Source organism: Glossina fuscipes, unplaced genomic scaffold, assembly GCF_014805625.2.
Source record: "Glossina fuscipes isolate IAEA_lab_2018 unplaced genomic scaffold, Yale_Gfus_2 26, whole genome shotgun sequence".
NCBI lineage: Eukaryota > Metazoa > Arthropoda > Insecta > Diptera > Glossinidae > Glossina > Glossina fuscipes.
Genome location: NW_023998421.1, coordinates 538,368 through 552,251, shown reverse-complemented (window position 1 = coordinate 552,251; position 13,884 = coordinate 538,368). Strand labels below are relative to the sequence as shown.

The 13,884-nt window shown below is 32.1% G+C and overlaps 1 protein-coding gene across 4 annotated transcripts in view; it reads right to left on the bottom strand.

The window, feature by feature from the left end:
- The window catches only part of LOC119635554 (CUGBP Elav-like family member 2), a 134,746-nt gene that overhangs the window by 41,672 nt on the left and 79,190 nt on the right, over positions 1–13,884 (bottom strand). Inside the window, exon 1 of one of the 4 annotated variants that reach the window (XM_038030411.1) lies at positions 6,051–6,663. The exons of the other annotated variants lie outside the window; for them this stretch is intronic. Coding sequence (XP_037886339.1) covers positions 6,051–6,525 — 475 coding nt within the window. The 5' untranslated portion in view covers positions 6,526–6,663. Of the gene's footprint in view, positions 1–6,050; positions 6,664–13,884 lie in introns of those variants that run through there. 4 annotated transcript variants of the gene reach the window in all.

The following is a 13,884-nucleotide window of genomic DNA, read 5'->3' as shown; positions in this document are numbered from 1 at the left end:
GAAAAGGAGCGCAAGTAATCGATCGCGAACAGTTTCAGTAAAATATGTCGTACATGCTTTTTACTAAACTTTCAATTTTGCTAAAAAATCTTCAAAATCTAAAATCGGTTTTGATATCCTCCATACTTGTTCCGGGAAAATCATTAAAAATACTCGCAAATTTCAAAGCTTCTCTTTCTAAACCTTAAGAAGAATTTCACGCTGCCTTTAAAGGGATACGCCATTCCAAAAGTGAAAGTCGGTAGAGGAAAGATATACTTAAAGCATACACTTAAATATGAAAAAAAAAAAAAATGAAAAATATTAAGAAATGGCAGCACCCGCTCCATTCCCGCTATACACATAATGCAACTGGCGAAAATTTGAATCTAAAAAAAAAGGATCTAAAACAATAGCTCGAGGCCTTTCAACTCGAGCAATCATTACTAATTCAGTGCCATCTAAGCTCATAGCATAAATGGAATTGTTCGAACTGTCTGTCCAGTAAATTTTGTTTTCAGTCCAATCGTAGGCGATGCCTTCAGGATTAATGTCTTTATTTAAAACTATATTAACATCATTGAGGTTGGGGGTACTGGCTTTCGTATATGCAATCTTAGCCAAAGGACGGATTCGAGTAAAAAAGATTTGATTGTCTTTATAATCGAAGTCAACACCCACTTCGTTGGTTAAGTTGGTCATTGGAGCGAAAGGTATATGTGTAGATTGGGGATCTAGATTAACGGCTCGTATCTCCGTGCGCGTAGCACTAAATCTCTGTGTCTGCATTTGAATGAAAAATTTCTATTTTCAAATAATGCTTAACTTAACTTATCGAAGTTTCCTTACAAGTTCTTGGAACGATGTTTTAAGCGTATTCTGAAAAAAAGAAGTTTTTTAAGTCATCTGCGTCGTTTTAAAAGATCGTGTTTCGAGAAAAACACGTTCAATGCTTTATAACTATACTCGAAAATTTTATGATGATATACTCACGCTCTCACTATCCTCGTCAAATTTCGATGACGTCATTAAGGTTAGTGAAAGAATTGATTATGTGAAAAATTTAGAGGGGGCATGTCCCTTAAGCTTATGTTCGTCCAGCCTCGTAGGAATGGCCGTCTTATGTCGAGAAAAAAGAGAAAAGCAACAAAAACGTTTTTTTTTTTTTGTTTTTGAAATATCTTCGGAGTAGCAATGACATTATACATGGAAAACCCTCCATGCAATTAAGTGTAACAGGCATCGTACATGCAAACAACAATAACAACCCAGAAAAATGACAACAGCATAAAACAATTTGCAATTTGATTGTCGTAAAAATTTATAACGAAAAACAGTAAAACATGACTTTAATCAATTAAAAATTCGAAACATGTTCTTACATCACTACCATTACCAATGAATATTGCAATTTATAAACGAGCATATATCTATAGATAGATAGTTGCACACACATATATTCGCATTACTAATAACATATCCGTGTTTATCGGTACATTGTTCTATTTATGGATATTGTAATAAAATCCGCCCTCTTTTTGTCTACTGTCAGTTTATTTAGCTATTTGAACGTAAATAATTCGTATACTCGTTTGTAATTTAGCTATAAATATAGTCAAATGTAAAAACAGGCAGCAAACAGGGAGACAGGTATGTAAATGTGCATAACTTTATATATATGTATTCACACATACATACGTCCATCTACTCGAAATTATTAAAACTTACCAAACCCATCAATTTCATATAAAATATTTGCAAGTATGTAAAATGATTCTTACTGAACGTTACAAATGCATTTTTAGCCTACGATACATGCACGTGTATGTATGTATAAGCTATTTAGTATCGTATGCAAAAATTGTACAATATTTCAAAATAATTCATACTATGGTGCACAAAAATCAGAAAAAAAAAAAAAGAAACATTACAAATCCATGTAAACGCATAAGCATATGCACACATTGGCAACTTGGTATGTATTTTTGTGTTATCTGTTTGACACTATGGTACCATAGTAGCGGTAAACAATTGATTATGTATTCTGAATGTTGGATTGTCGCGACAAAATTTAATTCGGTTCTTATGGGACCAACAAGTCGACGAACATTGAGCAAATGCACAATAGGCCACATGTTTAAAATATCTGCGTATATGTGCATGGATACGTGTAAGTGTACGTATCGATCAATACCCTCAATTTGGTCATGTATTGTTTATACAAATTCACACAGCTTTACATACGAATATGCTATACGAAGGCACGTAATATACATGTATGCGTATATATCGATAGATTTGTAGAGAGATTTGTATAGACACTCTAGCATTAAGTTAATAATGTAAGCACGTACACAATAAGCCTAGTAGAGCGAATAAGAGTATTGGAAAACGAAAAAAAAAAAAAAAAAAAGAAAAAAGAAAAACACTGAACAACACTAACAATAACAATAAACAGTAGAATTGTTGTGTTTGTATGGAAATTATAAAACAAGCAGACGAATAAGCGGATAGAAAGTTCACCTATTCAGAATGGAACGAAAATTGTCAAAGTTCAAAAAATTAGTTAACATACAACAGTTTATATTTTTCTGTTCATTAGAGCAAAAGGGTGAGTGAGTAAAAACATATTAACTTCTCTAATAATGTTGTAATGTTGTAAACTTCGAAGAAAATCTAAAAATACTTTTAAATAGTGTTAAGGACAAGAACAAACTTAAGGGAATTATAGCGAAATGAGATTGGTTTTGTATGTGCTGAAGGATAAGTCTCAGGGTTTTTCTAAATTATGTCCAATAATTGATAATAAGATGCAAAAGCTGACCGCAAATATTAGGTTATGAAGTGAAATTTAAACTTGCTTATGCTTATGTATATGAAAATACTGTTGCGTTAAGAAATTTCACATACACCTATAAATACCAATGATCGTAAATGCAAACCCGCTTAGTTTTCCATTCTGACGATCTTGATAACATTTAAAATGATTGAAACGAGTGGAGTAGAATAGAATGTATTTCTAATTGGAACACTATTCTCAAATACGATTTTTGTGAAATATTCTTACACTATGCAGTTCGTGGCACTGAGTATGTTATATATATGCCGATGGACTCAAAAAAGACTCAAAAGATTATATCGTGCAATGCAGAATAATTTTCTGAAAGCAATTTAAGCTTGTCTGTCCGTATTTCTACTTAAGTGTTGAGCCCGCCGATGTAAAATTTGGAGCTATTTTGATGGAATTTGTTTTATTGTTTGGGCCCAAGGCTGAAAACTTATATAATAAAATGGATTGGACCATACTATTTCTGCACGGCAATTTCCATACAATAGCCTACTTGGAAAAATATTTCCTTACAAAAATCACAGAAAAGTCACAGATGGATTATACCTCCATACTTTAGTGGTGGTTTTATCAAAAGTTCAAACAGAATTCATAAACCAGTCTCATCCTTTAATAAATGGCCAATAAGTGTCTTGAGTAGTGAGTGTGTGCAAATCGAAATACTCTTGACTTACACGGCTTTATTTGCATTTCATTTCACACAACTCATTACACTCTACACCGATTGAGGTACAGGGTGTATTAAGTTTGTGGGGACATATGTAACATGCAGAAGAGCCATCTTTTATTATACCGATCGTTCCAGAAAATAATTATGAGCGTGCCTGTTCATCTGCTATCAATGTCAATTTGTATTTAAGCCACAGCTCGCAGTTTTTGAGGTATTTTAATGGAATTTGGTGCATTGACTTGCTTTGAACCAAGAACGAATGCCATTGATAAAAGTTTGGGTCGGTTTTTCCACTTTTTCAACTACTCTTCGTAACGCCTTATTTTGAAAAAATTGCAATTTTCAGAATTTTTCGACTAATGTCGCTGAGTATACCCACATTGTAAATCGATAAGAAAAATTTGGTTCCGTTATGGCAATTTTTTGATCCCTTTCATATATGACCTTTCTCACGAAAATTGAATCTTTATGTAATAAAAAGATATAATTTTTCATATATTTCATGGTGAAAATTGCATCATAATAGTAAAATGACCGAAATCCATTTTACCGAATTTAGATCATGTAGATCTATTTTTTGGATAGCGCCGCATGTAAAGAGTATCCTTATGCCTTTAACTGAAAATAAGTAAACTTTGCGGTATTATCACTAAAACGAGTAAATGACGATACTGTCGGCATTGCCCGACCATAACATTTTCCTATATTTTTCTTTTACTAATATATTTCATGTTCCGTGTATATCGACAATGGCTTTTCGTGGCTTGTTTATCTAATATAAAGCAGCATTACGTCGCGGTAGAGAGTGTCTAAAATTCGAAATGAAATGAAGTTATTATGCCTTGATCAGTTGTATATTGAACTTCTATAAAAAAAAAAAAAAAAAAAAACCAATTTATGGATTTTATTTAGCTTATATATATATCCAAATTTATTTTTCCCAATATGTGTGCATTAAATTTCACATATTCTACATACATACAAATACATTTTAACGTACGTGGTTTACCGATGTGAAAGTTTCAATAAACTTTTTCACCTAAATACTACATATAAAATTTAATAAATAAATAATGGATTTTCATGTGCGCGTATCTGCAAAAATAAAATAAAATACTTGTACACACAAAATAACGATAGAAACTATCATTTCTGCATATATATACAATTTAAGTAGATGGACATGTTTGTGGAAGCCTTGCCTTAATCTTTCTTTCATGTAGAAAAATAGTAAAGGCATGAAGGGAGCTTTATTTTGTTACTAATTTTTGATTTAGTTCAATAAAAATTTTCGTATGCCAAAAAACATCTTTCCTTATTAACTTTTTTTACTAGCGAAAAAGTTACCTATGTACAAAGCCACTGAACGAAGTAGAAGCCTATTAAAAATTAAAGGTCTGGTGAAACTTCGATTCGAGATTTTAGTGCAAACTCTTGTCATTATATCTAATTATAGTTTTTGATTTCTTATTTGTTTCGGAAAGAGTTTGTCATGTAATACATTCACAGCTAATCTTAATTAGTAACTGCATTAATCTAATACGTTGTTTTTCATTCCATCATCTCATGATTGCTTATAGGCTCATATATAAAAAGTCATTTGAAGTATACACTTAACCGTGCCACCAAAACTGACTTGGTATAAAATTATGTTTTAAAAAAGTTTCAACTTTGTCAACTTATGGTAAAAGGATATGCATGTTATTGAATAAAAAATTACAATCTGCATAAGCTTAAGAGAATTAAGTGCATTTAATAAAACAATTTTACTGCAAGAATGGAAGAAAAATTGCAAAAAGATATTAATTTTTTCAGATTACTTTTAAAACCCTGAGAGAATTGTTGCAAATACAAAATTTATTTAACACTCTAATTGAAATGATTGCCCTGTTGTCTCCATTCCACCGACAACATTGGAAGTGCACACAGCTTAAAATGCATTCCACAACCGGAAATTTTTCTATTGTTAGTTGTGTTGGGTTGTGCGTGTGTGTGTATTTGTGTGTTTGTGTGTTTGTGTGTGTGTGTGCGGTGTGTGTATGTGTGTGACCTGCACAACAGTCTCTCCTGTCTTTTGTCTTTTTCAATTTTTTATACACTCATAGCCTTCTAGCACAAAAGTACATAAAAACGCATTTAAGCGATAGTGTTTGTATATATATATATATTTTCCACAAGTCATTACATGGGATAAAAGTGTAGAAACAAAAAAGTTTGAATTAGTAAAAACTTTTTCATCATTGCCTAGCAAAAGCGTATATACCTATAGCAACTTATCTATGTATGCGAGTAAGTTTTTATACATACACACTCATAGACACACATATGAAATTTTAAGCTTTGTACGTTTTTGCGTGTTCATTGCGCTTTAATAGATGTCAATGTTGCATGCGTGTGTACATTTTTATTTACGTATTTACGTATAGGCGTGTATGCGTGTATGCGTGTATGTATGTGTGTGTGTGTGTGTGTGCGCGCGTATGTATAAGTGAGTATGCGTTTGTGTTTGTCTATGTTTATTGTTGTGTTCGGTATTGTGTTACTACTAATTACCTGGAACTAAATATGGGGCCGGATTTGGTGCTGGTTGCCAATATGTTGGCGTTATCGATGGATAAGGTTGATGACCATTTGTGGTTAAACTAATTGGCGGTGTGGTGGGTGTGCTAGATTTGTTTGTTTTTGTGGTTACATGGGCTGTTGCTGTTGCTGTTGCTGTTGCTTTTGCTGCTGCTATTGCTGTTGTTATTGTTGTTGTTACGGCAGCCATTGCTGTTGTTGTTAATGCCGCGGATGCCATAATATTCGAGGATAATGTTGCTGCTGCGTTGATAGCATTACAGCTACTAACGCTATTGTTGCTACAGTTATTGTTGTATTCGTTAGCATTTCCGTTTCCGTTATAGTTGCTAATGGTATTATTACTGCTGTGATTATTGGCGGTATTTATACTGTTACTAGTGTTGTTATTGTTATTTGTTTTAAAACTTGACGCCATCGAATAATCCGCAAAATTGCGATTTTTCATTATTTAATAACAATTTTTTCTCGCTGTTTATATGCTGTCCCTTTCTCGCAGTCTAATTAATAATTTCAGTATTTTTTCTTTTTTTTAATTTTATAAATATACTTTCAATTCCGGTCTTTCAGATTTTCCGCTTTTATTATTAAATACTCTTTTTTCCACGTATTTTTCTCTTGTTATTAATTATTTCATTTCGTTTTGTAATTTCTCGCAATTTAAAATCTCCGCCTGTATAAAAGCAATAATTAATTTTTATACTTAAAAACCATGAGGTATATTAACTTTATCGAGTCGTCGCCGCACTGAAGGATTATTCAATCTAGACCCAAGTAAAATATAAATAGCATCTGGGTGTTTGCGTCTTAGCTCAAGGTTGCCACATTTTCTATATACTTTAATGACTTTTGGCTAAATATTTTTGGAAACTAATTTGTCGTGATTAATGAACAGACTTCTCCGCTTTATGTAGTTCGTCTCTATTTTTTCTTTACTTTCGTAACATTTTGATCTGTCAAGTCATCAAAATCTATCTTTCAATCATAGAAAGGTAATCACTTCAGTCAATATTTGATACATTTTTTTATGAAAATTTTTGTTGTTTTTACGATAATAGTGAAATCCCGCGAAAAACTGGGTAAAGGCATTAAAACTTAACAAAGCCCTTTTTATTAAGGCTTCGAAAGGTAAGAATTGAAAGGAATATTGTGCACGACCCTTACATCTTTGAGTACCCCTACCACCATGAATCTGCGTGGGTAACCCATCGTTTTGAATACAAATGTTGATAAAAGCATACACGTAGGCTTTATTGGATGCCTCCTAGGAAAATATCTCCTAAACCATTTTAAAACGACCGCGATTCAAGGTTTGGGTATTCATGCTTTTACTTTTACGATATATTTCTGCAATATATCTCACAGTCAGCGAAAATGTTGAAGTGCGATGAAGAGCGCTCCTTTGAATAAAAACTCTCATATACACCCATAACATAGTTGATGTCTCAGACAGATGTCTCATGCATATGTAAGTCCAGAGTGGATGGAAATTAATCACTTAATCTTAAAATCCGTACATAAGCAGTTTGCTAGTCAAATACATAATCAATTGCGTGCATTCGGTCCGGTCCAATGTTTTCGTTTGTAAGTTTGTGCACTTAATTCTTCCGGGTCCGTTAGCGGTTTAATAAAATTCCCTCTAAAAGTATTGTATTGTATATATGTATATGTACTTCGTTATACGAGCAATCACTCCGATGAAGTCCCGGTGCCGAGCGGAAAGAAATGGATAAAGAGATAGAGAAACGACCCTAGTGTGGTTTTGTGCACAATTGATAAGTGTTATGCCTTTATCGACTGAGCGCTCACTATAACTAGGATCCTACTTCATTGAGATTCGAACCCGTCAACGCAGGCTTGCTAGTCGTTAGTCTTACCTTCTCGACTGGTCATGCGGGTTTTTGAAATTACATCTAGGAAATCTTAAATCCTAGCTCGATCATATGTTCAAATGTCGCAGAAAACTTAGTCTGTAAACATTATAAGCCCCCAAGAAAAAGTGGTTGTCTCGTGTTCGTCGCACAAAACAAACAAGCTAGAGCCTGAGTGGCCGAACTAACAATTCAATGATAATGGGTTTAAAACTCAAGTGCTGTGGAGTCTTTAATAAAGCTGAAATCCTTGAATGCTAGTGCTCCAAGAGTCTTGGAATTTGTTTCTCTGGCTAAATTAATAACAATAATAAAGCTTTTAGAATCATGTTGTGAGCTAAACTCGAGTAGACCTTGTAAAAAGAAGAAAGCCATGCCATAGTAATATCAAATTTGTGTGGAGAGGATCCTTATCCACTATTAAAGTCCTTTTTCAAATCTGGCAGTAAAGTTAAGTACTTAGGAACAGTGTAAATATATCGAAGCCGAAAGAGGGAGTGGACCTGCATTGTTTCTCTAGAAGTAAATCAAAAATTTGTCATTCGCGTTAGAAAGTTCACATTGAATGGTACAATGGGTGCAAAGCCTAAAGGAATACATCTCCCTCTTGGACTCTTAATCCAAAAGTAAATATGTATCTTAAATAAATTTGTATTTAGTTTGACTGGCAGCCTGGGTTTGGCGTTGAAGAGTCGACCTTAGCTGAAATATACATCAATTGTTTGCAGCCCTGTGCGTTTGTTTGTTTAACAGGTTTTTGTTTCAAAACCCAATTTAAAATCAATTTCTTTATTTTCATTGTGAGGCATTTAAAAATATATATAAATTATATATAATCTACACATTTTCAATTTTCAATATGTTGATATTTTTTTTTTTTTTTTAAGTTTTATTTAATTACGAATAAATTTATATATGTTTTTGAAATATTGATATTTGAATTTGTCCTCGTTTTTCGGTATTTAATTTCACATATTTATGCGTTTAATTAGTTTTCGATGTTCTGTTATTTAATTAACAACTGTTTTCATCGAATTATTCAACCAAACATTTATTCAACACACACGTAATAAAATCATACGTTTTAGTTTGGTGTCATTTACTTCCGAATTTTTCTACTAATGTTGTCTTAGCCGTTATTAGACCTCCGTTTGTATGTTTATGAAAACATCTAACTATATACTCGTTGTGCTGTATATAATATTCTATGAAAAATATTATAATTATTTATTTTTTGTTTTTTGTTTCGAGTTCGTATCATTTTTTTTTTTCAATCTCAAATTTCATCATTAAAGCAGATAAGTATGGTTCTTCGAAAAAGGATATATTAAATGTACGATAATAAAATTTTATTTTATTTTGATTTATTCTACGTGTAAGTATCATTGACGATTTGCGGTTGATTTCTTTCAAAATTTGAAATTTGAAATTACTTCAAATCCAAAGTCGGTCTACGAATACTGTAACAACGAAGAATCTCTATAGATTTTGATAACCTTCACCTTTAGAGATTCCCTAAAGTGTATATATTTTTGATTAGCATTAAATTCTGAATCGATTTAAGCATGTCCGTCTGTGCAAAGGCTGCTGTAAACATTCTCCTGGCGGCCAGAATAATGTAAATTGAAATGAAGAAACCGGACAAAAATTCTTTCAAACTGGTTGGTATTAGATATGCGCCATATCGATCGAACAATGCGCGTACACTGCTACGTAAACTGAGAATATCTCTGTTTTCTGTAGGGGAAAACAGAGTGTTTTTTTGTTCATTACTCAAAAACTGCTGCGGATAAAGCTATAAAAATGTAAACGTATACTCTATGGGTGATATTACAGTACGTGTGGAAAAATGGCCACGTAGAGCAGTGATATTTTTTACTTTCAGTATTCTCGAGCATAAATTACCACAAATATATATTATAAATTTTTACTTTCATTCGATGTAAATCGAAAAAAAACAGTCACACCGATCCAATATTACAGAGTGTAAAGATTTAGTTTTTCTCATTTCTTAATTTTCTTTTTTTTTTGTTTAGTCACATCCAAATATAGAGTTTTTACTTGTTTAAGAAGGTAACATTTTTTTGAGAGGTTACTTTTTGTCTTATTCTTATTGTTATAAGAACGCAATAAAATCACTTATTGGAGGTTAGAGGCAAAATTGGTGTTCACATAGGTGAGGCATAATAATCCCGCTGTCGCGCGTGTAACTGAAAGTTATTTTACTTTGATACGAGATATTTAATAATTCAACGCTCAATGCTTTTGTCTGCAGGCAATAGAGTCTCGCCTGTCTTTTATATCAAGTATTGGGCGTTATTGCCTCACGTCTTGCCTAATCACTTAAATTGATATAGGAATGATGTAAACAATTCTAGGCGAATAGAGATTTTTGAAGATAATCGTGATGCTATTAGTTGAACATTAATCAAAGAATTCATCCGAAATATATATATACTAATAAATTGATTACTTGTTATTACTTTTATCAACATATTTGTTATTTTAGGTGTTATATAAGCTACTGGCCATTTAGCGATGAAGTTTTTAAGAAAGCAAAGTCTTGTTTGCATTTTTGAAGGATAAATCTAATCGAACTTTTTAAAATAATAAATAAGTTTTCTCGCTTATGCTAAACAAGATAGTAGTGTATTGAGTATGTGGTGGTTAGCAAGTTATCAATATATTTAACCTTACATTTAGAGTAAACCCATTAATTGATAGATTGTAATGTAAATCAGGAAAATGTTTGTCTCAGAGCAAGTCTATTGAACGGAAGAGATATTTTTGTGCAACTTTTTTGATTGTTACCTTTCGCAAGAGCGGATATCACTCAATTCCCATAAAGTAATGTAATCACCAGACGCAAGAGATTTTGCAACGTTTTTTCAACGTTCGTCTGTTAAATTTTCTCTTCATATCCATCGTTTATAATTGCTCTCTATCTTACGTGCAAATATCCATCCGTTTATATATACGTTATAGCTTTTAGTAGAGTTATTCCCTTTATCTGTCCGTCTGCTTTCGATCCTTGGTCATTGTAACACAGTATTTATTTTGCTACTCTAGCTTGTTCACGCGTCCATACGTCCATTTCGGTTCTTATGGTCGTAAGGAAAATCCTTATCGCACAGACTCTAAGTTATCAGGAATAAGGAGGTCCACGAATATCTTGAAAAATCGGTTTGAAATACTTTAAATTAAAGATTTCATGAAAATATTTGTCAGGCCTAAGAAAATTAAAGAATGCTTGAATTCTGTCGAAATCTTCCAGTGTAAGGTCATCGGATTGACTCTATATTGTTTATTGAATGAAGATAATTCCAATAGTCTACTCAGGATGATACAAATTTGTTCGGTTAACAAGAATCCTCATTATTAGGCTAAGCTTTGTCTTCTCTTCGTCTTTTCTATTTTTTCTTTTTAATCAAGATAAATTTCAAAGCATAGATTGAAACTATCCCTTATTTTTCTACTTTCCTTTGGAGTTTCCTGCCTGTTAAATATCGTTCGAATGAATGTTTTTGAAATTCAACTAATCATGGATGGTGTATGAAATTGAGATTATATTGTTATCACAATATTCATGATACAGCCTAGTTGAGTCCTTTAGCCTGTTGTTTATGTTTTAATTCGCAAAAGTTAAATTACGAATCGACGAATAGCAACCTTACGCAACGATAGTAATAACGAATTTATTTTGTTGAATTTATTTGAGTAATTCATAATTCCATTCATAATCCGAAATTATCTTTCTGCTTATAATCTTGCTGATATCATTTAGGTTTGAAATTAAATTGAAATTAGTAAACGATTTAATTATGTCTATATCGGTCTGTCTATACTATGCAAACGAAATAGAAACATTGATCGATCATATCTGGAAATATTATCTTATATAAGCCAAAATGTTAGATGTGTTTTACGTAAATGTATTTTTAAATTTTTTTATTTTTCGTTGTAAAATAATATTGCATTTTTGTTTAAAATAAATTTTATAACAATTTAATGTCAATGTTTATCTGTGTTTTTTTTTTTTATAATTGTTGTATTCATGATTTAAAGTATTTAATTGAAATTTTCGTAAGGAAAAAAAAAAAAACGCTTTATATTGTAACAAGTTTGTCTAAATTCATATGTAAACACGACATCATATCAATTTGATTATGAAAGGAAGGAAAAAACATGAAATAAAATATTTTTCCACATAATTGCAACTGATAAATATTGCGACATAAAAATGAGAAATTGAATGAAAACCCAATTTAAAAATAATACCAAAGATTATATAGTGAAAACACGTAACGTAATTGCTCATTCAATAAAAATTCCAAAAAAAAAAAAAGAAAGAAGCATTCGATGGAAAATGAAAGCATTTACGCAAATAAGGTGATTACAATCGCATTAAAGCGAATTTTGAATGCCCATCACTGTTTCGAAAATTGCCCAGGGAAAGAAAACACAGATCCAAGATACTGGCATTCAACAGATTTCCGTTTATCTATCCAGTTAAAAACGCACACAGTCAAATGAACTTCATATTAGGAATTCATACTCAATTTGCATAACTACAGGTTATAAACAAGTTAAAGGTAGAACGAATATGTCTCGCATTTTGGCAATGCAAAATCACTGAATTGAATGTGTCAAAAGCTCGTCAAAAATTCCATGTGTGTTTTCCCTGAAAGCATATTTATAGCCTCAACGTATATAAACGCGTTAATAGATATACGAGCACCTCAATGTGTTATCTACTTAACTATGTATACCGTTTAATGTTTTATGTTACGCTCTATTTAATTTTCGTAAACAGAAGCAAAAAAAAAAAAAAAAAAAAAAAAAAAGAATTGTGACAGAACATTGTGACATAAAAATTTTCTATAACAATAAAAACGGATAAATAATTGCAGTTTTTTCCTCCTTTTATTTTAATTAATTTAAATGAAATGTTACATCGCCGTTCGGGAGCACATTAGAAAGTTTCGCAATTTGTTAAACAGACTCAACCGATTGCTATTAATTTTCAATCAAATTAAAAAACGTTACACAAACGCGAAGATTTATTAATTTTGATCCTTAAATCTATGGATGCTATATCCATTTGTATGGATAATTTTCGCTTTTAGTTTGTTGTTGCAATTTTCAAATTAAAGACATTTGAAGAACGCGACTTAAATCCGCTTATAAATACTACTTGAATGGCTAAAAACTTGCAAAGCTTGAAATATGTCAAAAAAATTATATATATTTGGGAGAGGCGTGGAAAATATTGATAAAAAATTTCGTGCAGATTCCGAATGTTTCGGGGGATTTTTTTATCCCGAACCTGTGCTGACAATTAATACGTAGGTCAATAATTCGCGGGATTGGCATGTAGATGTCGTCTCTAATAAAATAGCCACATTATTTGTAGAAAGTGGCAAGCCTTTAAAGACATTGGTCAAAAAAAGCTAAACTTTCCGTGTCGCCTAAAGGTGTTTTTTTTAGTGGAGCCAAACTGCCAATCAAACTCAGTTTTGCTTTGACTTTAAATTAGGTCATATGGATGCCTATAATGCTGAATAAGCTGGGCACGAGAAAGGTCAGAAAGGTCAGTGGGCATGGGAAAGTCCTTTTCTAAACGGCTACCGTATTCATCCCTTGTAGTCCAAGAACACCGACACCAACAAAAACAAACTTGCATGAATTGAAATTCGACTTGATTCCCTGCTCTGCGTATATTCCAGATTTAGGCTACAGCGATTATTATACGCTTCAAATAAGAAGATTTGGATGAAACAAAGAGATTAATGCGGAAACTGGAGAAAAGTTGAATGGGCTGCATCAGTTTTGAAGCAGGTCATGTTGATTAAAAAATTCGCATTAAAGAAAACAAATATATATATTTTCCTTACTCAGTCTTAGAACTCATTAACCGACGTATTAGGATTAAACTT